General features: G+C 35.7%; 1 protein-coding gene across 9 annotated transcripts in view; it reads right to left on the reverse strand.

Moving 5' to 3' along the window:
• EVI5 (ecotropic viral integration site 5) overlaps positions 1–23,137 on the reverse strand; it is a 202,813-nt gene that overhangs the window by 39,754 nt on the left and 139,922 nt on the right. For all 9 annotated transcript variants that reach the window (XM_079939218.1, XM_079939214.1, XM_079939213.1 and 6 more), the window contains one exon: positions 14,070–14,165. In XM_079939218.1, the coding sequence (XP_079795344.1) occupies positions 14,070–14,165 (96 nt within the window). The remainder of the gene's footprint in view (positions 1–14,069; positions 14,166–23,137) is intronic.

The raw sequence follows: 23,137 nt of genomic DNA on the forward strand, positions 1-23,137 counted from the left end.
GACAACTTTCTGTGGTGATGGAAATGTTCTCCATCTGCACTGTCTAATATGTTAGCTAGGAGCTACTGTGCAAAATGAGGCTATGACCACATTGGCTGGCTAGTGGCTATCATATTGGAGAGTGCAGCATAGCCATTGCTCTGCTGATTTCTGGCATTGAATATGCTGTGAGAAATCTGGAGGACAAGTCTTAATCTTCCCATACAACTTTGTAGGTAATTTGCTCTAAGTGTTTAAGGAGCATTCTGTGTCAAATTTTCCTAGAACACAAGGTTTTCTTTTAATTTGCGTCTTCATTAATTTCAAGGACCTCTTCTTGCTTATTTTTGAATATATCTTCCTTCTATTTGTTGTGGGATACCAATTATTCTTAGTGTTAGATTATCTGTCTGTCATCCATAAGCATTAGCTAATATACTTGTTTTTCATTCTTAACCTCTATATTCATTGTGATTATTATCTCAAGCTTTTCTTCTATGCCAATATTCCAATTTTCAGCATTGTCCATTGAATAGGCTATTCTTTTGTGGTTTCTGCAATGGTGTATTGGGCTTCAATTTATTCCCTTAGTGGTACAATCCCCTCCTTCTTACCTCAGTGCACTTTTTAATTATCTTATCTTTTGATTTCTTAATTTTACTAAATTCACGTTTAGTTGTTTTATAGTATGAAGTAATTGTAATTCCTCTTACCCTTGAATTACCTTTCTTCTTGGTTGGGATGTTTCTGAATAGTATTTCTTTCTCTTTTCTCTGCTATAATAATAGAAACCAAGTTGTTGTGCCATTTCTTCTCATCATGCTCATGGCTAGGTGACTGTCTAGATATTCTAAATGCTCTAATGATATGAGTTACTTATTAACTCTCTTTCCATCATATTTAAAATCTATTTTCTGTGCCCTCCAAGCTCAAGTTTGTTCCCATATTTCTAAGGCCTGAGGGACAGCATGGGGAAAAGAAGAACCTGGCTAAACAGGGGCACTCTTTATTCTTCTGAGATTCTGTTAGATATTTTGTATTACCTAACTGGGGGCATACATGCCAAAACCTGGGTTTTAGGATTCAGATCATTTCCCAAATAGTGTGTGTTGTCCCAGGGCCTTCACTTTAATTAAGATTCAGATGTTCACTTTCTAATCTCCTTCACTGGGTTGTTCCTTCTAGAAGTTTCTACAACTTCTCAGTCAGACATACTCATTTTCCTTCTCTCCACATTTGGGATATGACTGAATCTTCCGGGGGTTTTGCTGACTTACCTATATATACAGCGTGGTGACATAGGAGAGAGGGAGATAATTGAGGTTAGAAGCCAAGCCCTGCTAGGCCTCTCTGCTCTTAAATAGTTTATTTCTTTCCTTAACTGTCACTTTTAAAGTTTATTGCATTAGGGTAAGATCCTTTTCCTCTCAGGCTGCTTTTAGTGGGAAAGTATTTGCCTTTAAAAAAAAAATTTACTATTTTGTTAGACAGTTGAGGTAGGAAATTATGGGATCAGTTTCAGTCCACCTCTGGGGCAGCATTTAAACAAATGAATCTTTACACCTGATATTTATGTAATATTGTACATCAACTATACTTCAATTAAAAAAAGGTACTTTGAACCTACCTGTTCTTATGGCATAATAATATTAAATTCTCATGTACATGGCTGCCGCCTAAGATTCATTCAACAATTATTTTTTGATCGCCTGTTACATGCCAGGCACAAGGCATACAGCAGTATGTAAGACAAACCAGGTTCTAATATATTACATGTGGGTGTGAGTTGATTTTTAAAGTGAAGGTAATTTCAGACACTAATAAGAACTACAAATAATATGAAACACAATGATGAAATAGAGAGTTACGGCATTAGGGTCCTACTTTATAAAGGTGGTCAGGGAAAATCTCTATGAGTTGGTGACTTTTTTTTTTTTTTTTTTTGCGGTACGTGGGCCTCTCACTGTTGTGGCCTCTCCCATTGCGGAGCACAGGCTCCGGACGCGCAAGGCTCAGCAGCCGTGGCTCACGGGCCCAACCGCTCCGCGGCACATGGGATCTTCCCAGACCGGGGCACGAACCCGTGTCCCCTGCATCGGCAGGCGGACTCTCAACCACTGCGCCACCAGGGAAGCCCGAGTTGGTGACTTTTAAGTTGAGATATAAATGATGAAAAGGAACGAGCCATGGGAAGATCAAGGAGCATAGCATTCCAAATGCAGGGAAGAGCAAGAGCAAGAGCAAAAGCCTGTAGGAATGAATGAGCTTTGGTTCTAGAAACAAAAATAAAGTTGGTGTTGCTAGAGCATGACATGAAGGGGAGTGTGGTTTACGATGCAGTCAGAGAAGTAGGCAGGAGCCAGACAACTCAAAGACTTTAAGGCCAGAGAAGGAGGGTGGCATTTTTGCTAGGTTGACCAAGTTTTCTACATTGCTGTTTTCCAATGATTCTTATTTCCATTCTAGCAATGGTTACCTCAAGTTATTTTAATGTATGTACATTAAAAAATTATAATGGTAATCATATAAATTCATATGGTATAAAAACTGAAGTTTCCCTTTCTCTTTTGCACCAAGCCCTTTATGCTCCCCAGAGGGAGCTTTGATAGGTATCACAGCAGACATCCCAATCTACTTAAACAAATACACACACACATATACTTTTTAACATACACAAATGGAATTATCACTACATTCTATAATTTTTCTCATTATTATGTCTTGCAGATCTTTCTTTATTCTTTCTTAAAGATACAGACTTTTCCAAATATGGATCTACTATGGTTTAACCATTCTCCTAATAATCAGTAGTTATCCTTGTTTTTAAATAATAATGTTAGATTTATGCACCCATCTTAAGAAGTTACATAAAGAACACACACCAAAGCTAAAACAGACAAAAGGAAATAATAAAAGAACAGGAATAAAATGGGAAAAAAAGTTGCTTATTGTTAAAATTTGCAATTGTTTACTAGTACTGTGCTGGCCAGTGGTATTAGAAATATTGGCTACTGCAAGTACCATTGCTTTCTCCTTTCTTGAACACCCTACAGATGTCTAACATACCACCCAATTCTGAACTGAAACTTATCGTTAGTTATTAAACTTTTATATAGTAACTTTAGAATAGGAAATCAGTACTTAATATATTTTAACATTTTAAGCCTGACAAAGTAAAACTTAAAACATGGTTTACAAATAGACATCACACCCTTAAAGGAAATAACAGAAACAATTAGTAATCTCTCTGTGCGCTCTTCATAGAGATTTCAAAATAAATCTAAGGTTATACATAGGATGTGGGTTTTTCGCTGGGAGTAGTATTACAGAAGGTTTGTGGTATTGGAAGGGTCATGACACAATGCAGGTTGCTTAGTCTCAAATGCAAGTGTAAAGCTTACATTAAAAAAATATTTTAAATTACACCCACAGATGAGAAAATGTAACGAAAAGAGAGATTATGCTACAGAAAGATATATACAAGCTCTCTCTCTCCTTTGTAAAAGTTTAACTATTTTAGAGACCATTAAAAGGCATTATCTTGACTATTTTAAAGGTTAAATAATGCTTTTTTTCAAGGCTATATTATGAAACTATGTTCAACGGTCACAGAGGCAACCATATTAACTTGCAGCAGCAGGAGCACAATTTCTAAGTTCTAATTTGATATTTTCAATTAAAGCAAGCTATATTAACCAAATTATAACTGCATGTGAGATGACGATAGTAGCAGAAAACACAATGATTTGAGTAAGTCTGTGACAGTCGATAAGCAATCACCGCGATTAATCAACATAACCTTACTGAAACATCAATAGCAATCACTAAGCTTTAGTAAGTTTTTACTGATTTGTACTTTGCCTTAAGAAAAATTAATCAGAATAGTAAATGTGGTAAATGGTAGCCTCTCCATGACTTCAAGGTGACTCATTTGAAACATCTAAAACCAAATCATACTCATATCACGTACTATTGGTAAGTTTCTAAAACAGTTTCCTGTAATTTCAAGTCACAGACAAAAAGGTTTGACTATTCTTTATGTTTTAGTAACTAGAAAAAAGTACATATAAATACTTTAAAGAAATAATAAGGTAAGTTGAAAAGTATGGAAGGGAAGAAATAAATCAAAATTTTTTCTCACTACTAAGACTGATTTAATTCCATTTCAGAAGAGAAATACATCCCACACATAGTTAAAGTGATATTTCTTACAGGATCAGCTAAATACACACATGAAAAATCAGCATTTGTACAAGGTCCAAAAGCTAGAAAATATTTCTTATAAATCAGTTTAATTAAAAACAGATCAAATTTTGTGACCAATACTTAAAATTCTATCTAATTCCAGGGGTTCCTAAAAACCATGGAATTATATAAACTATTTTTTCATTTTTAAAAAAATTTTGTTGTTTTTTTTTTTGGCCACACCACACAGTTTGTGGAATCTTAGTTCCTCGACCAGGGATTGAACCCAGGCCCCTGGCAGTGAAAGTGTGGAGTCCTAGCCACTGAGCCGCCAGGAAATTCCCATAAACTATTTTTTATAACAGACGTTTTCTCAAACAGTTTTAGATTTACAGAAAAATTGAGAGGATAAGAGTACTATATACTCCCTTGCACTGTTTCCCCTGTTAATAATATCTTCCATGTTGTTACAATTAATGAACTAATATCGATACACTGTTACTAACTAAAGTCCAAAGTTTATTCAGATTTTCTTAGGGTTTTTTTTTTTTTTTTAAACCCAATGTTCTTTTTCTGTTCTAGGATCCTATGCAGGATACCACATTACATTTAGTTGTCATGTCTCCTTACGTTCCTCTTGGCTGGGACAGTTTCTCAGACTTTCTATGTTTTTGATGACCCTGACAGCTTACAGGAGTACTGGTCAGGTGTTTTGCCAGATGCCCTACTATTGAAATTTGTCTGATATTCTTCTCATAGTAAGAATGTGATTATGGGCTACTGGAAGACCACAAAGGTAAAGTGCCATTTTGTCACATCCTATCAAGAGTATATTACTAGCAGTGTGATTTACAACTGTTGATGCTGATTTGATCTGGGTGAGGTAGTGTTTGTCAGGTTTCTCCAAAAAAGTTACTTTTTTCCCTTACCCTTTCCATACTGGACCCCTTGGAAGGAAGTCACTGTGCACAGGCTACACTTAAAAGAATAGAAATTTATGCTTCCCTTCTGAAGGCAGAGTATCTACAAAAGTTATTTGGAATTCTTCTGCATAGTGATTTCTCTCTTCCTCTTCATTTATTAATTTATTCAATCATTATTGATATCAGTATGGATCCATGGATATTTATTTTATACCTTGAATTATAATCCACTACTATGTTAATTATTTTTTCCTATTTTAAATATTGTTCCACCTTTGGCCACTGGGAGTTTTTTCAGTTGGCTCCTCTCTGTCCCTTTAACATATTCCTGTTAATGCAGGGTTTCGTTTTGTTTTGTTTTGGAACACTTCCTTACTTTCTGACACTGCAAGATACTCCAGGCTCATCTTGTGTATTTCCTGTTCTAGTCCTGGAATCAGCTATTTCTCTCAGGAACCTTGGTTTCTGTTATTGGAGAATGGTATTAGAAACCAAGATCTGTGTGCTAGGTGTACATAAACTAATTTTTATTTTAAAAAGTTTTTGGCCACGCCACATGGATTGAGGGATCTTAGTTCCCCTACAAGGGACTGAACCCGGGCCATAGCAGTGAAAGTGCCAAGTCCTCACCACTGGACCGCCAGGGAATTCTCTAAACTAATTTTAATAACACCAAGATGATCACTGGTAGCATGGTACTTTAAGGGTCTAAACTATCTTCACTAATTCTTTAGATACTATTATGAACTGGTCTTGAGTAAGTGAATGATATCCTTCATTCCTAGATATAGCAAATTTAAAAACCTCTAGATACTTAGTCTCTTTATATTTAACTGCATACTAAAGTTGGAGATCAGAGAATCATCTCTGAGCACTTCAGTTAAAAAAAAAAAAATTTTTTTTAAGTTTTTAATACCTAATGACCAGAGAGCAAGCTGAGTAAAATATTCTGTATACCTAACTCCTTTTGTTGAGAATCAGCATTAAGACTAGATAAGATTATAGAAGTTATTTTTCTAATTTAAAAATGCTTAAAATTTTGAGAAAAATCATTAAAGAAAAATGAAAAATATTTTAATGTTTAAACAAGTTGCTCAAAACAGAAACCACTGTACTTAAAGGGGGGAAAAAAAAGTCCTCCAAAAAGAAGTTTGTTAGTCAAGAGGTGGCATATAAACTACCACCTGCTGTGAAACTATTAACAAATGAGCTCAGGAAATTAGAAAGCACCAACTGATCACAAGGCTTCATGCTAAACTCCATCCTTTAGTAATGTCATTGTAATTTTACATTATTAAAATTTTTTTTGTTAAATGGTAAAGATTTTTATCACTTCCTCTCTATCTCTGTCAAAACTGCATACTGAGCTGGGCACACTGATTTAAATCTAACTCCCTCATTTTATGTCAGAACAGAATTTTGAGTGGGTGTTTCTTAAGCCAAGAGCGGTTGGGGTATTGCCCATCTGAGGCATCCCTAGAGGTTATCTGTTGGGCAAAGTAATGAAAATGGGTAAATGTTACTGGGTACCAGGAAAAGAACACAAAGTTGGATTTGCGTAGAACTAAACTGTTTTAAACTCAAAACTTTTCATTATTTATAACAAAGCAGCATTAACTTTATAGATGTGCTCAGCCCACAGAAGCTTTTAATATGGTTATGACAAATTAATATGTTTATCTTTATAAAAATCAAAACACAAACTCAATTCCAGGTTAAATATCACAAGGCTTGGGTTCAATTTTCATCTATTTTCCTCAATTAACTAAGCAAAAATTAACTTTTCTGTGTTTTGTTCCACCACTTGGAAAATGGAGAAAGTATGATTTAGCATTAACATAAAAATAAAGTCCTCAACTAATAAATAACATTTGGATCAATAGAATAAAGGTGGAAAATTCCACTAAGAGGAGGAGGAAACAATTTTAACCACCATTTCCTCCCATCTAAATACTATGAATTCCTACAAGCATTTTTTTCTGAATCAAGTTCAAATGAATCCTTTTAATAGGTTTAAATGTCATCTAACTGATGACTCCTATGCTCAAAACCCTCCCATGACTTTCTACCTTACTCAGAGAAGGGCCAAAGTTTTTAGGCCCTATGTAATCTGCCCTATTTACCTCTCATACTTCCTCTAACTTCCTCTCTTACTCCACTCAGGGTCTCAGAGATGCCCCTGGCTTTAGGCCCTTTGTCCTTACTATTCCCTTATCAGGGTATTTCTACCACAAATCTGCATGAATCTTTGTTTAAATATCCCCTTCTAGCGAGCTTGCCTGACCACATTATTTAAAATAGCAATGGTACCCTACGCTCAATACCCCAACCCTCTCCTTTTCCTACATTTTTCTCTCCATTGTACTCATCATCTTCTAAATTACACACTATACGATTCATTTATTTTGTTCATCCTACTTCTTCCTCTACCATTAAGCTTGATGAGGAAAGGGACTTTTCATGTGTTTTGTTCACTAATTCTTATAAAGTATGTAGAGTAGTGACTAGCATATAGTAGGTACCCCATAAGTATCTGTTGAATTGAAACTGACACGCCATTTAAATTAATAATTTAATCTGTTCTTCACATCTAGGCTTTTAAATGAGAATGATTAAAATAATGTGAGACGGTATAAGAGAGATCTATAACAGAGAGGGTTAAACAGCAGAGACACAACAAAATTGGCTGGATTGGCATCATCAGGGAAGGCTGATCACAGCATGTCAAACTTAATCTGACCTTTGAAATGATAAGCAAGATCAAAGGAGGAGAGAAGAAAAACAGAGTGAATCTCTATGACATATTTAAAGAGTTCTTAACTAGTTTATTATGGCTCAAGCACAGGTATATGCTGGAAAAAGCGGGAAATGAAGCTAGAAAGGGAGGCAAGAATCAGAGCAGGAAGGGGCTCGTGAGTACAGCCAAAATTTGAACTGTGTCCCGAAAGCCATGGGAAGCTACTGAAAGATTTAAGTGAGGAAAAGGGAACCAGTAGTAACAAAGTTATAGGAGGCAGTTGATCTACCAAGAAAATCCATATAACTAACATGACAGTACCTGTAATACTAAAGAAAAAAAATTTCATTTTAATCCTGGAAAGAATTTAAGTTAGAGTGGGTTCTTAAACATACAACAAAATCTCATTTAAAAATCTTCTTTATGCTTCAGTTTCCTCCACTATAAAATGAGGATACTAACAATAATGTCATATGTAAAGATTAAATAAGTGAATATATTTAAATGGCTAATAGTATTGCCTGGCATGTTTTAAGTATTCAATGATGCTAGCTATTAATACTTTAATTATTAGTATTCTGGAAGAAATAAAGTTACAGATAATATGGTAAAACATGGTAAATACATAAAAAATGAAGAGTAAGTTAAACAGGGCCTACACTGGACAGAAACAAGTTCAATCAAAAAAAAAACCAGCCAAAACAATTCTTAATTTGCAGCTGTATCTAATTCTTGGAAAGGGATAAATTCATTATCTGGGGTGGGTAAACACTATCTTGAAGGGAACTCAAAAGACTTTCTGCACTTTCCATTCTGGTTGTAATTTTTGGAAGCCCTTACAATGCTGAGTGTGATCTTTTATAAAAGGTCACTGATAAACTGATTTGCTGGAAACTAGTTAGGGAGGAAAGAACACTTGACACATGCTTTCTCATTTAATACCAACTCTAAAGCAGATAACTTTAGGACCCTTAGTTTTGAACGAGTAAATTCAAAATCAGGTTAAATAACTTGTCAGACAAGACAGCTAATAAGTAGTTTGTCTTCAAAATCTACTCTCAACCAATCAACAAAATCTCTAGCAATTATAAGAAAACAGAAAGATAAAAGTTGTCACCACAGAGTTATTTAGGATTCTAAAATCCTCCTGTTCCCAATAATAATTAAATTTATTGACTCTTTCTATTCTGATCAGGGTATGTCATATTTATTTTTACAGGCTACTTACAGAAATTCCACTTAGCCTGAGCCATTCAATTAGCTTGTAAAGTATATGTACAGGTAGGAAGAAAAAAAATTCTCCTTTAAAAGACAACAATTGGCATCCTCTCACAGGTAATTAAAGCCATTAACACCAATAAATGTACATAAATTTTCAGAGGTTTAAATTCTACTCAATGATATTGCAAAGAAGGGACCCAGACTCAATCATTCCTTCTGTATAATGATAAATGCACTTAGGCAGAGTCTGAATTCATTTTATCCTTCCTAGCCAGTAGTGACCTAATGATAAAAAAAAAAGCAAATTGATGCATGTGTGAACACAGTGATAATCTCTGAATTAAAAAAATTTGGGGCTTCCCTGGTGGCTCAGTGGTTGAGAGTCCGCCTGCCGATGCAGGGGACACGGGTTCATGCCCCAGTCCAGGAAGATCCCACATGCCGCAGAGCGGCTGGGCCCGTGAGCCATGGCCGCTGAGCCTGCATGTCCGGAGCCTGTGCTCCGCAACGGGAGAGGCCACAGCAGTGAGAGGCCCGCGTACCACAAAAAAAAAAAAAAAAAAAAATTGAATGCTGAAATTACATACATTAAAAATCACTTATTGTAAAAACAACAGATGAGCAAATTATTATATTAATTTCTTCAAATACAAATATTTGAATGATGGCTATATACTAAGCATTATATACCAACGCTGAGAAATACAGCAACTGAATAAAACAGGCAAAAATTCCTCTCTTACGGAGCTTCCATTCTTGTGGGGGGATGTGGACAATAACAACAAACATGTATAATTTATGGCAAGAAATAACTGTTTTGAAGAAATATAAAGCAGCATAAGAGTACAGTGATTAGGATATGAATATTATTTTAGATAGAAGTTTGGCCAAAGGAGCTTTATGTAAGAAAACAATAGAGATCTGAATGAAGTGAGATTATACAGTATTTGAAGTTCATAATGATAACACTGAATTGTCAAAAAATATTAAAATGATATACATGATATCATATTTTTTAATATTTCATGGCACCTTGGAGTTCAACCTCTTAATTCTATTATAGGGGTATGATCTGCTCTAAATAAGTATTACAGTAGATAGTGACTAAAATCCATTAAGAAGTGTAATTCTGTTTGAGAAGGAGGAAACCTCAGCAATAACTTTTACAAAGAGTTCAGGAAAATGGCTAAAACCTGAAAGCTGCTACACTTTAAAAAAGGTTAAATTCACTCTGAGACACTAATATAAAACAGATCCTCCAAAGATGGTGGAAAAGGCATTATTATAAAGAACATTAAGTATATTACAAATGTAGTTATCTCAGATTAACATGGGGAGGGTGGTGATTACGAACTTTAAACCAGACCTTAAAGTTTCAAGTTGACTGAAAGATCTTTGAAAATAAATTTAATAAACTTCAACCTCATAAATATATCTACTACAGAATGCTATAGTGTGTATAAAAATGAGTATTTCCTCATCTAAATGAGACATTCACAAAAGTACAATTTTCATAACTACACTTAAAAAAGCAGGCTTTAATTTTATCAATAACTAATTACATAATTATGTAATTTATTAAATGAAGGGTTTGAAAGAATTTGGTTTGTGGGAAAAAGTTTTATTCACAAGAGAGCAGGAGTAATTGGAAGAGTTGGTCTGAAGAGATCTGAAGTACAAAAATATTTGACTAAGTTGAGTTCTCCCCCTAGTGGAACTTGAAAATGATCTAAGATATTTCCATGAATAAAAATAACCTAAAATGTATTACTCTTATAATTGAAAATGAGTTTCAGGTTTTAACAAAAGATCTATTTATGGATCTTAACCTGCATATAATAAATAAATGAATGAATGAAGTTTGAATCATTAAGATGTTTACTGAAAACACATTTATCAAATGTCTTAACGGCAAACTAGCCATGGAGAACTCAGTAAGCAGAAATACCTAAAAAGCAGAGGACTAGGGGATACAGAAAAACACAGCAATTTTTTGAAGACATAATAGCATGTAGAATGATACAGAATTTTAAAAGAATATAGAGACTTTGTAAAGAGGTGTGTGTGTGTGTGTGTGTGTGTGTGTGTGTGTGTGTGTAGGAGGTGGGGAGAGAGGATGGGGTGGTAATGGTCAAAGAAGAGGCTAGAAATGCAAGTCTGAACAATAATGAAAAGATAAGGTTTTTATGTTTTAGACAGAAAATTCTGGTGGCTCTGTGGAAGAGCTCAGGGTGGAGAAAAAGAAGCTGGACAGGAAGTTGTGACGTTCAGGTGGGGACGAAGGCAGGTGAATGAAGGGAGTGGCAGGGGGGAATAGAAAGGCCATGAAAGATTTTTTTTAAAGTTTCTGAAATGAGTAAAATTACCTTTGATTTAGTTTTAGATTTACTCACGACTTTTATCTTTTGAAGAAATTGAAGAGTCGGACATGGTACTTTAATCTGTATGAATTATTAAGAATTATCTGAAGGCAAATCTATATGAGTAGGTGAGCAGGTGAAACGCTGGTAGGCATGTTAACTAGCAGAAGCACTTTGTAAAAATAATTTGGTACTCTCAAGTAAAGTTGAAAGTTCGCATACGTAGCCTTGATAAATATGGCATAACGTTAAGAAAAGCATAAGTGAAGTTCCTACTAAGCTGAATAATTCAAGACGAGATGATACCACTGAACAAGCCTTGAGATACAAAAGAATAAAAACATTTTGGCTGGAATAGGAACACATTTGATTTTAAACGTGCTGAATTTGAAGGTCCTGTACAAGTTCCAGGAGGAGTTCTCTACTGTCCATTAAACATACTGGTCTACTGATCAAAAGACACAATAAATTAAAAACAACAATGACAAATGACAAGTTACAAAGTGGGAGTAGCTATCTGTAAAACATAACATCAACTTGGAAAGAACTACGCGTACATAAGAAAAAGATAATCCTAAAGAAAAGACATACACAAAAGACTTTAATAGGCACTTTATAAAAGATGAAATCCAAACTGCCAACCTCATTAGTAATCCAGCAAATACAAATTAAAACCATGATGAAATACCATTGCATACCCACCAGACTGGCACAAATTAAAGCATCTGACACCACCAAGTGTTGGGGAGGATGTGGAACAACAGGACTTTCATAGGCTGTGGTTGGCAGTTAAAGTGGTACAAACACTTTGGAAAATAAAACTGAAGATCTATCTGCATGCTTTATGACCCAGCCATTCCACACCCTGGCATCATGCTACAGAAACGTGTGCACACGTAGTCAGTATAGTGTACAAGATTGCTTACGATCTCAGCATTGTGTATAACAGTCCCAATTTGGAAATTTACAAATGACGACTAATACCAGAGTGGATATGTACGCTGTGACATATTCATGAAATGGAACACGTTGCAACAATAAAAATCATGACTCATTAAAACAGTGCTGAACAAAGAAAGAAGAGAGACAAATGAAAATATTCAGCATGACTCTATACGAAATTCAGAAATAGGAAAAACTAAACTGTGTGCATGAGAGATGCATACAAAGATGACACCACTAAAAGGAAAAGCAGAGGAGTGACTGCTATAAAATTCGGGATAAGGGAAAAGGGTGTGATTGGGTAGACTTCTGGAATATAGGCAATATTCTGTATCTTGACCCAAGTAGTGGTTTCATGGATACTGTTTTTATACATATTATAATGTAGCTTTGTTTTATGAACTTTTCTGTTTATTGTCTTCATAATTTTTTTTAAAGGTGTAAGATTATTGATTAGGGGAAACATGCTAGGATGGAGATAGATTAGAATTCATTGTTGTACACTGAGTAGTTTTTAAAAAGCCAAAAAACTTGGATGCTCAGAGGAATACAAACACTCAGAACTGAGGAAAAAAAGACTGAAAACAAAGTTCAACAAGAAAGAAGAGAGTCAAAGAGGGTGGTGCTAGGAAAATTCTGCAGCCCACAGAATGAGAAGAAATATCTGCAAAAATATCTGTTTATATCTGATATGGGATTGACATTGAGAATATATAAGAAACTTCCACAACTCAACAACAACCCATTTAAAAACTGGGCAAAGGACTTGAACTGCCATTTCTCTAAAGAAGACATAATGGCAAATAAGCACAATGAAAAGATGGTCAACATTATTAATCATTAGAGAAACGCAAATCAAAACCACAATGAGATACCACTTCATACACATTAGGATGGGTGTTAAAAAAAAAACACAGAAAATTAACAAGTATTGGTGAGGCTGTGGAAAAACTAGTCCCTGTGCATTGCTGGTGGGAATGTAAAATGGTGCAGCTGCTGTGGAAAACAGTATAACAATTCCTCAGAAAATTAAACATAGAATTACCACCTGATTCAGCAATTCCACTTCTGGGTATGAATGAAAACAAGGATTCAAACAGCTATTTGTACATTCACATTCATAGCAGCATTATTCACAACAGCCAAAAGGTAGAAGCAATCTAAGTGTTCATCAATGAATGACTGGATAAACAAAACGTAGTATGCACACACAACAGAATATTATTCAGCCTTAAAAATGAAGGAAATTCTGACACATATTACAACATAAATGAACCTTGATGACGTTATGCTAAGTGAAATAAGCCAGGCACAGAAAGACAAGTATCCTATGATTTTATCAATCTTTATATAAGATACTTAGAGTAGTCAAATTCAGAGACAGAAAGGACAATGGTGGTTTCCAGGGGTTGAGGGAAGAGGGGAATGGGGAGTTGTTTAATGGGTACAAAGTTTCAGTTTTGCAAGGTAAAGAGTTCTGGAAATTGGCTGCACAACAATGAGAATGCACTTAATGTCACAGACTGTATACATTAAAATTGTAAATTTTACAGCAATACGTGTATTTTTACCACAATAGAAAAAAATGGACTTGGAAATGAATAAGTGTTGAAAATAGAAGCATAGTCATTAGGATGAAGACATAAGTCACTATTCAGGTGCAGAGGGAAGGGGAAATAACTGCATTATTTTTACATGTACTTTATTATTTTCATGTGTTACCTGGATTTCAAGCTCAGCAATGTGCTGCTGTAGTTCAGCCACAGCAGCTATGCTATCTGCTTCCCGGAGTCTCACAGCCATCACTTCTTCCTTGTTCTAGGGTGGTAAACAAAACAAACCAAAAATAAACCATATAATAAACCAAACCATTAATAAAACATAAACACTTGTAACATGCCTCAAATTTAGAAAGTGACAAATAAACTCTTGATTAAATGAGAGAAAAAATGCCATTATATCCTGAACTTGGTATAAAATGAAGAATAAATGTATAGAATAACATTCCATCTCACTGTAGTGGCCCCTCCCGCTGTGGAGCACAGGCTCCGGACACGCAGGCTCAGCGGCCATGGCTCACGGGCCCAGCCGCTCTGCGGCATGTGGGATCTTCCCGCACTGGGGCACAAACCCATGTCCCCTGCATCGGCAGGCAGACTCTCAATCACTGCGCCACCAGGGAAGCCCTACTCAAACTTTTCAACTAAAAGTTAACTTAATTAAAACTGGTGACTGTGAAAGCTGTTAATTTTTTAACCAAGAACAATTACTGAGAACTTTCAAACACGTATCTAGGACAACAGATTAACAGGGAATATAAACACTAAGAGTATGATAGCTAGATAATATTTTTTAAATTACATTTTTTCTGAGGCCATGAAAGTTCACGAGTATTTACATTATACTACATTTTTTCTGAGGCAATGAACTTTAATGAGTATTTACATTACACTACAAAGGAGAGTAATAGAAATTAGATTATATCATAATTTTAATCTTCCTAGGAAAAGCATAATATCAATTCTACCACTTCAAAATTTCACAAATGAAAAGCTCTAAAATTGTATTCTACAATATCCATGCTAAATAATAATGATCCAGAAGTAACAAAATATGAAGAAAGACAGAGGAAAATGGGGTATACAAAAATATTTTGCTCCTTCATTAACTTCAGTAGAAATTTAGCAATCATTTAGTATCAAAAATGTGCATCATGGTGACCATAGGAGAAATTTAGCACCTGACAGTAATATAATATCAAAAATTTAAAAATACTAAATTTAGTAAAAATATAATAATTAAACTTTTAAATTAAAAAAATAGGGCTTCCCTGGTGGCGCAGTGGTTGAGAGTCCGCCTGCCGATGCAAGGGACGCAGGTTTATGCCCCGGTCCGGGAAGATCCCACAGGCCGCGGAGCGGCTAGGCCCATGAGCCATGGCCGCTGAGCCTGCGCGTCCGGAGACTGTGCTCCGCAACGGGAGAGGCCACAACAGTGAGAGGCCCGCATACCACAAAATATACATATATATATATATATATATATATATATTTTTTTTTTTTTTTTTTGCTGCGGAGCAACTAAGCTCGTGCACCACAAGTACTGAGCCTGCACTCCAGAGCCCGCGCACCACAACCACTGAGCCCCCATACCACAACTACTGAAGCCCGCGCGCCTAGAGCCTGTGCTCCGCAACAAGAGAAGCCACCCCAATGAGAAGCCCGCGCACCGCAACAAAGAGTAGCCCCCGCTCGCCGCAACTAAAGAAAGCCTGCACGCAGCAACAAAGACCCAATGCAGTCAAAAATAAATAAATTTAAAAAATATATATATTCAGACAAGTGTACACAATTATAGTACATCAAAACACTATTTACAATGGTAAAAAGTTGTAAATGACCCTACTGTGTAACAATAAAGAAATAGTTCACTCAAAAAATATATATATATTTTAATCTTAGATATGATACTGGTACATCACTACAAGCAAATACTGCTTTAAATATTTTGCCATTTTGTACATGGCCAGAAAGTGTAGTCTCTGTACCCAGTGCTGTGATGGAAAGTGCTTAACGACCAGCTCTCAAGCAAGTGTGTGTACGTGTGCGTGTGTACACATGTGATTGTATGTACATTTATTATATATTTTAATACAGACTGAAATAGAAGATGTATAATATACAACACACAGTTAATAAGATATATATAATGCTATTATAAATTCAATGTAGTCAATATACTCTCAGAGAATGCTTTCACTAATTTTTTGCCAAACTATTGTATCCATAGGTCATCTACCACTGAAAATGAGGAAAAAGTGAAGTATGGATATGAACGTTGGTTAATTTTTGTTCAAGTTATCTATTCTGATAATAGAATTATTATCATTCTGATAACAGTAATCAAACACTGAAAGATGATTTCCTCAATATTTTGTGCTATTCATAATGTAAAGACTAAAGATACAACACATTTTTAAGCTTTAATCTGCATTAACAGTCTAGAGCAGGATTCAAAAACTTTTCCTTAAAGGGCCAGACAGTAAATAATTTTAGACTTGTGGGTCGTACAGTCTATCACAACCACTCTATCTGCCACTGGAGTATGAAAGTGGCCATATACAATATATAAATGAATGCGAAAGGTTGTATTCCAATAAAACTTTATTTACAAAAACAGGCAGCCAGACAGATTTGGGATATGGTCTATAGTTTGCCAACTTCTGGTCTTGATAATCCACAAAACAATAAATCAAGCCCTGATTTGTAGTTTGCCAATTTATGTGGTGTAAATACTCCCATCATGGCTCCTTTCAAGTCGACATAACATTAGTGAACATTAATGAATATAACATGAGTAGCACACATTGGTATTTCCACTAAACAGATACAAATAGGTATAAATAATCTTAAAAGCACAGATAATAGTAAAATGTAAAAATAATTAGGAAATGATGACATTTGAGTATTTACTACCATAATTTGTCTAATCATGTTGAATAATTTAATTTTTAATATGGCTGTTTAACAAATGTGCCACAAAATTCCTGAAAATTTATTGGGGTGGCCAAAAAGTTCGTTCAGGTTTTTCCATAACATCTTGTAACAATCGGTTCTTGCAAGCCTTTACTAGCCAGCTCCAGCACACCTCTGTGTCTATGTTTAATAAAGTTCAAATCTCTTTCTGTCACTCTCTAACTTTAAACACTTTAATGGTACTCCACAGATCTTGAGATAACAGGTTCTTTTACTGGTGTCCAAGATTCTATATGATTTGGCTCCCTATTTACTGCTCTAGCTTTATATCTCACCAGTATTCCTCACCACACACTTCCCTCCAACTAGAATGAACTTCCTCAGTTCAAGCAAAAACCTATTGTTCCTTTTCACTTTTGCTCTTCACATGTGCTATTCCCTTTGTCTAGTGAACTCTGCTGCCTTTCCTTGACTACTTCCTATATATCCTTAAGGTCTCAGCTTAATCATTCCTTAGTTAGCTTTGCTTGAACCATAACCGTAACACTAAATGCCCATTATAGTATTCTATATACCTCCTCAATCATAGCACTACTCATACTGCATTGTAATGGTGTGTTTGTCTATATCCTTTGCTAAGAGAAAGCCCCTTGAGGACAGTGATCTCTCTCCAACAGCCAGCACTACCTTGCAACCATGTGAGTGGGACACCTAAAAAACCTCATCCTTTAGCTTTAGCGAAGCCTTTAGATGACTGTAGCCTCATGAGACTCTCAGTCAGAACCACTTGATTAAACTGCTCCTGAATTTCTGATCCACAGAAACCCTGGGATATTAGTGGTTACTGCTATTTTAAGCCACTAAGTTTTAGAGGTAATTTGTTAAACAGCAATAGATAACTAATACATTTATACTCTACAAATTTTAACATTGTATAAAAATATTATATCCATCAAGTAAAAAAACAAAAATTTGGGCAGCAGTTTTCTCCCAATCTTCCCCCTCTCCAATCCAATCACCAAGTCTCTACAAAAATACTGAACTGATTTAGTACCACTGCCAACACCTGAGCCCAGGCTAGCAACTCTGTCTTGTATTCAATACTATTACCTGATGATCTCATATCAAATCCCTCTCCAACCCCGCCTCAAATCCATCTCCACACACAGTGGCACGTGTGTTCTTTTAAAAAATAATTACAGGGCTTCCCTGGTGGCACAGTGGTTGAGAATCTGCCTGCCAATGCAGGGACACGGGTTCGGGCCCTGGTCTGGGAAGATCCCACATGCCGCGGAGGAACTAAGCCCATGAGCCACAACTACTGAGTCTGCGCATCTGGAGCTTGTGCTCCGCAACAAGAGAGGCCGCACAGTGAGAGGCCCACGCACTGCGATGAAGAGTGGCCCCCACTCGCCGCAACTAGAGAAAGCCCTCGCACAGAAACGAAGACCCAACACAGCCAAAAATAAAATAAAAATTTAAAAAGCTAAAAACAACAAAAAAAATTATATTAATCACTACAAGCATTATCCCCTAATAAATGCTAAAATTAGTTGCTGAGGGACTTCCCTGGTGGCGCAGTGGTTAAGAATCCACCTGCCAATGCCAGGGACACAGGTTAGATCCCTGATCCGGGAAGATCCCACATGCCGTGGAGCAACTAACCCCGTGTGCCACAACTACTGAGCCTGTGTGCCACAACTACTGAAGCCCACATGCCTAGAGCCCATGCTCCATAACAAGAGAAGCCACCGCAATGAGAAGCCCATGCACCGCAACGAAGCGTAGCCCCTGCTCGCCACAACTACAGAAAGCCCTCATGCAGCAACGAAGACCCAACGCAGCCATAAATAAATAAATAAAATGAAATAGAATTAGTTGCTGAAACCTTAAGGATATTTGCATAAACTCAAAATAGTTCCTCCAGATACTTATTAATTATTGTCCTACTCTGGTGGTCTTAACACATGCCCACAAGTCCTTTGATACTCTTTCCTTCAGGAATTGTGGCTCAATGACCTTTCCCCCACTCAGACCATTGTCTAGGCTCAGTAACTTGTTTGTAAGGACAGAATACGAGGGGGAAAAAGCTTTGTAGTAGAGAAAGCTGGCAGATAACCAACTTAATCAAATGACCAAAGTCAACACCACTAGATGTAAGATATATCAAGACAGTATGTCCCTGATATGATGCACTGGGAAAGACACTTCATCTCTGTATACTTTCCTAAAATACATAACCTTGGTCAAAGCATGAGAAAACATATGACAATCCCAAACTGAAAGATTTCTACAAAATACCTCACAAGTATTCTTCAATAGTCAAAGTAATGAGAGATAAGAAAACACTGAGAAACTGTTGCAGCTCAAAGAAGAATGAGACACGATGGGGAAATCTAAATAAAGTCTGTAATTTAGTAATAACATTATACCAATGTGCATTTCTTAGTACTGATAAATGCATCATGGTTATGTAATATGTTAAAATTAGGAGGGGCTGATTAAAGGGTATATGGGAACTCTGTACTATCTTTGCCACTTCACTGTAAACATAAAATTACTTCAAAATTAAAAGTAAAAAAACTGAAGCAAATATAGCAAATCAAAAAATATATCATGTTTCTTTCCTGCTTAAGACCTTTTAGTGGCCTCCCACAGCATTTAAGAGTAAAACTCAAACTTGTTACCAAGGCCTATAAAAATCTACACAGTAAGAGGTGGAGTCCTAGCTTACCTCCCTGACTTTATCTCATTCAGCTCTGCATTATACATGAGACTCAGCAACCAAGTTCTTTCCTGCTTTTGGGTCTTGAACTCTGACCCTTTTCATGCAAAGATCTTCCTCCAACTCTTCATATGGCTGCTTCTTTCTTATTCTTCAGGTCCCAGTTCTGCTACCATCTCCTGGCATTCAATCTTAATTGCCACTTCCCCTAACCTCCCACTCTATAGTACATCATTACTAATGATCTTTCCTATTTTTTACTTATTGTCTCACGAAACATTATGCCCACTTTCTCCATTACAGTATCCCCAATGCCTACAAGAAAAACCGACAAATAGAAGACACCCAAATATTTGACAAATATGTTAAGTACTGATAGATGCCATCATTCTTTAAAGTCTCATAATCTCACCTCTTCCTATCCCTATTTGAAAATCACTGTCTTAGAACATATAAATTATATCTATTTAAAATGAAAAGATTTGGTTACACAATTTGCAAGTAACATGATGAAGAAACTGGTACTATCATGCCCTGCAGGTCAAAGTACAAAATGGTACAACCCTAAGTGGGGTAATTTGACAAAATCTATGAAAGTACAATTGACAAAACAATCAAATTTACAGCAATTTATCCTACAGGAATGTGTAGATATACTTCTATACATCTGAAATTATGTATGTACAAAGTTATTCACTATACACTGCTTGTAGTAGCAAAACACTGGGAACAACCCATGTGCTCATCAATAAGGACCTAGTTAAGTATACTATAGTATATGCATGCAATGGAAAACAATGTACCTTAGTAACTAATGAGGAGATTCTTTAAGCACTGATAATTGAAAGCTCTACAAAACATACCACCAAAAAAAGCGCAAAAAGTAGAATATATTACTGTCTGCTAACTTTCACATAAGAAAGTGAGGAGAAGAAGTATACACTTTTAATTGTATAAAAGTGTATATTTCTAAAAGTATACATTTTAAATTGTTAGTATCTGCCTAAAAGAAACTCTAAAAGAACTTATCAGAAAATAATAAAAGCAGTTACCTGGGAAAAAAGTAAAAGGGTATCTGGTAGGGTCAGGAAGAGACTAAAAGGGGAATGCTTTCATTTATATTTTAGTTTAAAAATATCAAAACATTATGAAAAAATGTGTAAGTATTAAGCTACTAAAATTTATATGAGGGACTTCCCTGGTGGTCCAGTGGCTAAGACTCTATGCTCCCAATGCAGGGGGCCCAGGTTCGAACCCTGGTCAGAGAACTAGATCCCACATGCTGCAACCAAAGAGCCCGCATGCCGCAGGGAAGATCCCGCATGCGGCAACAAAGACCCCGTGTGCCGCAACAAAGACCCAATGCAGCCAAATAAATAAATATTTAAAAAATAAATAAGCAAATAAAATGTATATGAAATATAAGAGGTTTATTTCTTCTTTTTTCTTCCTATGATTATTCCATATATGCACAGTATTATAATCATAGTATAATACTTCACTCAGCTTTCCTCTTAACATTATTTATTACACAATTTTATGTTTGTATATGCATAGAGAATAGAAAATCTTTCTATAGTCTTCAAATTTAGATTTATGTAGGAATCCTACAATCTTATTACTGAAATCCTGAGGGCCAGGTGTGTTACGGAATTTCAGATGTTTTAGACTTTCTAAGAGTAGTAAGGTGCATAAACCAAACATTAGTACTCTCCAGTGGGATCTGAGGCAGCATCCATAATGAAAGAGTATACTCAATGCTTAACACAATGAAGCAGTGAAGTACAAATACCCACACCAAGTGGGATAAATAAAAATTATAAATGGCTGTAAATTAATTCAAATCTGGTTTTGCTTCCAAATGGATTTGTGTGAAATTTATGAAAATGTTTAAGTTTCAGTGTTTTGGATTTTCGTATTAGGGGTCTTAGACTTGTACTGTTTCATCTTTAAGTGGGAACATTCAAATTCAGTTATAGAGGGAAAATAACACTAATATTAAAAACAGTATCCTGACATACTTTACATCAATGAAAATAACATGAGCTTTAATAATTACTTATCAGCAAATCATAAGCCATAATCATATAAAACTAAATGAAAATGAATCAGATTTATATAACTGAAGGACTAGTTCCCTTGAAAAAGTTAGGTTTGTTGCTGAATTGTTCCAACATGACAAAATAAAATACGTACACTTAACCAGAATGTACTAGATGCTAGGGTGACAATTAACACTGATCATTCTTGAAATCTGCAAATGGCATTAAAAAGATTGAATAAATCAATATACACCTTAAACATGGGGGAGATCTCAGAGTCAGTATCTGTAACATACTTTACAAAGGTACTAATGAAAAGTTAAAACTAAATAAAATCTCATATCGGTTCTGAAAATTCTGAATCTGAGCCCATTACTTAGATAAATTCAAAGAAAACAATTATTTTCATCAGCAAACTCCCCAAATATTTATTTCCAAAGAATACTGTACTTTGATTAAAAGGTGCTAAGGCATTTGAGGAGCAATATTAAATCCAGTAACAGTGTTAACAACATGTTTAAAGGAAAACTTATACCAATAATAAAAAAGGCTAAATTTAATTCTTTATTAAAAGTAAGTCAGCACAGACACTATAGCACCAAAAAACTCAAACAGATATTAGTATGATAAATCAAATTGATGTAACCTCATGTCACATCATTTTATTTTTAAATTAGTCTAGGGAATTCCCTGGCAGTCCAGTGGTTAGGACTTGGCGCTTTCACTGCTATGGCCCAGGTTCAATCCCTGGTCCAGGAACTAAGATCCCACAAGCTGCATGATGAGGCCAAAAATAAAAGCCTAGTCACATCCTTCAAGAGGGACTACTCTTATGTCAGTACAAACTTCAGTACTGCCTACAGATTTCTGTCAGTGTAAATTGTAAGAGCCATGCATATTTATTAGGATGTAATTTCATCTCTGGATTTCAGTGACACTGATAAACCACTCAAGCTTCACTCTTGGTTTTTAATGACACCAGAACAAGTTGATGGAATTACAGCTTTATATGTGCCATTGAAAGTCTTATTTCTTATCATAGAATAATAAGGCTGGAATCTTTAAAGGGCATCATTCCTACTATCTCACCATGGAAAGATGGATGTCTAGTTTATTTTTAAAATCCCATTACTTGTCCTCAGTAATCCATTCTAATGTTCACACCACAGTCTTCTCTTTAGTTACTTCACACACACACACACACACAGTCCCTCTCCTTCCACCCCATTTCCCAACCTCCTCTTCTCTCTCACCATTAGTATATTGTAAATTTATTTAAGGAAAAAACGTACTTGCATTCAAAAACTTTTCCACGTTTTACGAATCTAAACACCTCACAAAAAATTTAAAAACTGATTAAAATAGCAATGTGAAATGTACACAATTTTCCCAACCCACTGGTACACGCACACCTCTTTTGCTCTCTAGCCAGAAAACATATATCAATATTGACAGCCTGCCAATAAGGTACCAATGAAAGCAGAGTTGCCCCAACCTTTCTAAATTACCTATCTTTTTGGTTGAGACATTAAAAGCTTCGGTTTTAAA

The sequence above is a fragment of the Stenella coeruleoalba genome (assembly GCF_951394435.1).
Source record: "Stenella coeruleoalba genome assembly, chromosome: 1".
Classification (NCBI taxonomy): Eukaryota; Metazoa; Chordata; class Mammalia; order Artiodactyla; family Delphinidae; genus Stenella; species Stenella coeruleoalba.